The 2,203-nt window shown below is 36.3% G+C and overlaps 1 protein-coding gene across 1 annotated transcript in view; it reads right to left on the bottom strand.

Moving 5' to 3' along the window:
• The window catches only part of LOC112904134 (protein yellow-like), a 23,510-nt gene that overhangs the window by 16,733 nt on the left and 4,574 nt on the right, over positions 1-2,203 (bottom strand). The window contains exon 2 of the mRNA XM_025973443.1: positions 984-1,202. Coding sequence (XP_025829228.1) covers positions 984-1,202 — 219 coding nt within the window. The remainder of the gene's footprint in view (positions 1-983; positions 1,203-2,203) is intronic.

Below are 2,203 nucleotides of genomic sequence, written 5' to 3'. Positions count from 1 at the left end.
TTTCAGGAATCGTGGGAATGGGTGGGTGGTGGTTCGGGTGAGAAAGATGAGACGGACGAAATGAAGACAGAAGAGAGTGAAAGATTATCTGTGGAATATTACTGCCTCAGCATTTGCCTAAGTGATCCAAGGAAACCACAGAAAAACTTGGACCAAGGCAGACGGACAGACCCGGAATCGAACCGGCGTCCTCCCGAATGCTAAGCAATGGTCTAGACCTCTAGGCCATGCCGCTCGGTGTAAAACTATAACAACCCATACCCTTAACTATTTACGAACAGTAATCTAATCTAGGTCTACCTCACGGCTCCTAACTTCCGTTTTGACGTGACAACGTCTTGTAATTCGAAAAAACATGACTCATGCGGCGTTACCTCGCTCTGAGGCGTTCCTTTAAGGCTTGAAGTGCAAGCGAGAGCGCGGAACGAGCGACAAAGAGGCACAATCGGCCTCCGCGTTCGGCAGCGTTCGACATGTGTCTCTCTCCTACTCGAGTGAGCGATGCGTCCGCGTAGACAGCTGCTATACAATAATACATTTCCATTTACCTCCTTCTCTATATCCATACAAATTATCTATCAGACAAAATTAAAATTTTCTTTTGAAAAATGAAACCATTCCATCAGTATTTTCTTATGACGTTGTCACTATCTGCTATCGTCAGTAAACCGACTTTACAGACAACCGATTTTTTTTGTCTCTAATATATCTGACTAGACCTTCATATCTAAGTGTCCTATGAACCTATCTCGCCTATGTCTTATTGACTTCCATGGACTCTTTCTAAAATGTCTTCATTTCTAACCTTCTCTATCCACGTGATCCTCATCATTCACATCACATTTCGAACGCTTCTAACTTTTTCTTTTCCGCCGCGCTCACTGTCCAAGTTTCGCACCCGTACAGATAGATATTTGTTAATTTTTAATTAATCCGTGACGTTAAAAATCTCTCTGTAAAAAGGAATGTACGTATTAACTTACTTCCATAATATACATCTACGTCAATTAGCAGGGAACGTCCCGGTATGAAATCTCCATTGTCGATTGCCTCTTGCCTTTCACTTTTGGAAGGATAGTCGAATTCTATGTACTTCCATCTAAAAACTTCGCTTATTTTTGCCGCATTACTATTTGGAATACTTTCTGAAAGTGTCCAGGTGGATGCATATATAACCAATATGATACACAGCCATTTAGACCCTGAAAATGAAAACATATATACAGGTATTCACACGTACTTTACAAAATATTTTCTTAATAAATAAAAATTAAATCCAATGCTTTGGGGAGGGGGCCTGATGATAGATAGGGAATATGAACTGTAGATAAAATACAATTTGTTTTAATACTTTACTAAAAGACAAAAATATATTCTTCTTCTTGGGTGTTTTGTTTTATAAACTACTTTTTTTATAAAAGTCTTCTATGTTCTTAGTGAATTTTTAGAGGAGCACTGTACTAAGGCGACTTTTCGTCATGGTACCTGACTTCATAGCCAGGTTCCTATATTCGTTTCAAGTTGCTATAGGATTGTCTAAAATAGCCTTATGCATAGTAGCCTATCGTGTCTTTTAACATATCAACAGCGGAGAGATCAGTTACATTAGGTTTATCTTGCCACAACTGTTTCCAAATTACGATTTTATTTTTTGTATTCGGTAAATCGTAAAATTGAGCGAAGGTTTCATAATAGGCAATTCAATCAGATTTTCAAGATATCTCTAATTGTGGAAAACTATCCTTTTGTAATTCCCGATATTTTTGTTGTTGATCTAGTCCCAATATTGGAATTGCTTTTACTCATTTAATCTAATACTTACATTTATTTTTAATAATTCCTCTAAGGACAAATTTTTCTATTTACTGATATAATAATTGTCTGAAATGCTGAAATTTTCTGTCATGCATTCGAGCTTGCCATAACTTAGTAATAGTTAGAATAACTTAGAAATAGTGCCGATAGTTTTGAGACTCATGAATTTACCATTTCTCCAATGTATAAATTGACCATTTCTCCAACGTATAAATTGACTTTTACCGAACAAAATAGTACAAGGAATGAAGTAAAAAATATAGAAATGAAATCAGTTTGTCCCTATATTTGAACCATGTGCTATCCAGACATAATAACAAAAAATACTTACTTTGAGGACATTCTTATTGTTAATCTCTTCTATCAAACAGTGGTAAAATTTTTTTTT

Source organism: Agrilus planipennis, unplaced genomic scaffold, assembly GCF_000699045.2.
Source record: "Agrilus planipennis isolate EAB-ADULT unplaced genomic scaffold, Apla_2.0 scaffold67, whole genome shotgun sequence".
NCBI classification, from domain to species: Eukaryota; Metazoa; Arthropoda; class Insecta; order Coleoptera; family Buprestidae; genus Agrilus; species Agrilus planipennis.
This window is presented reverse-complemented; position numbering and strand designations above follow the sequence as displayed.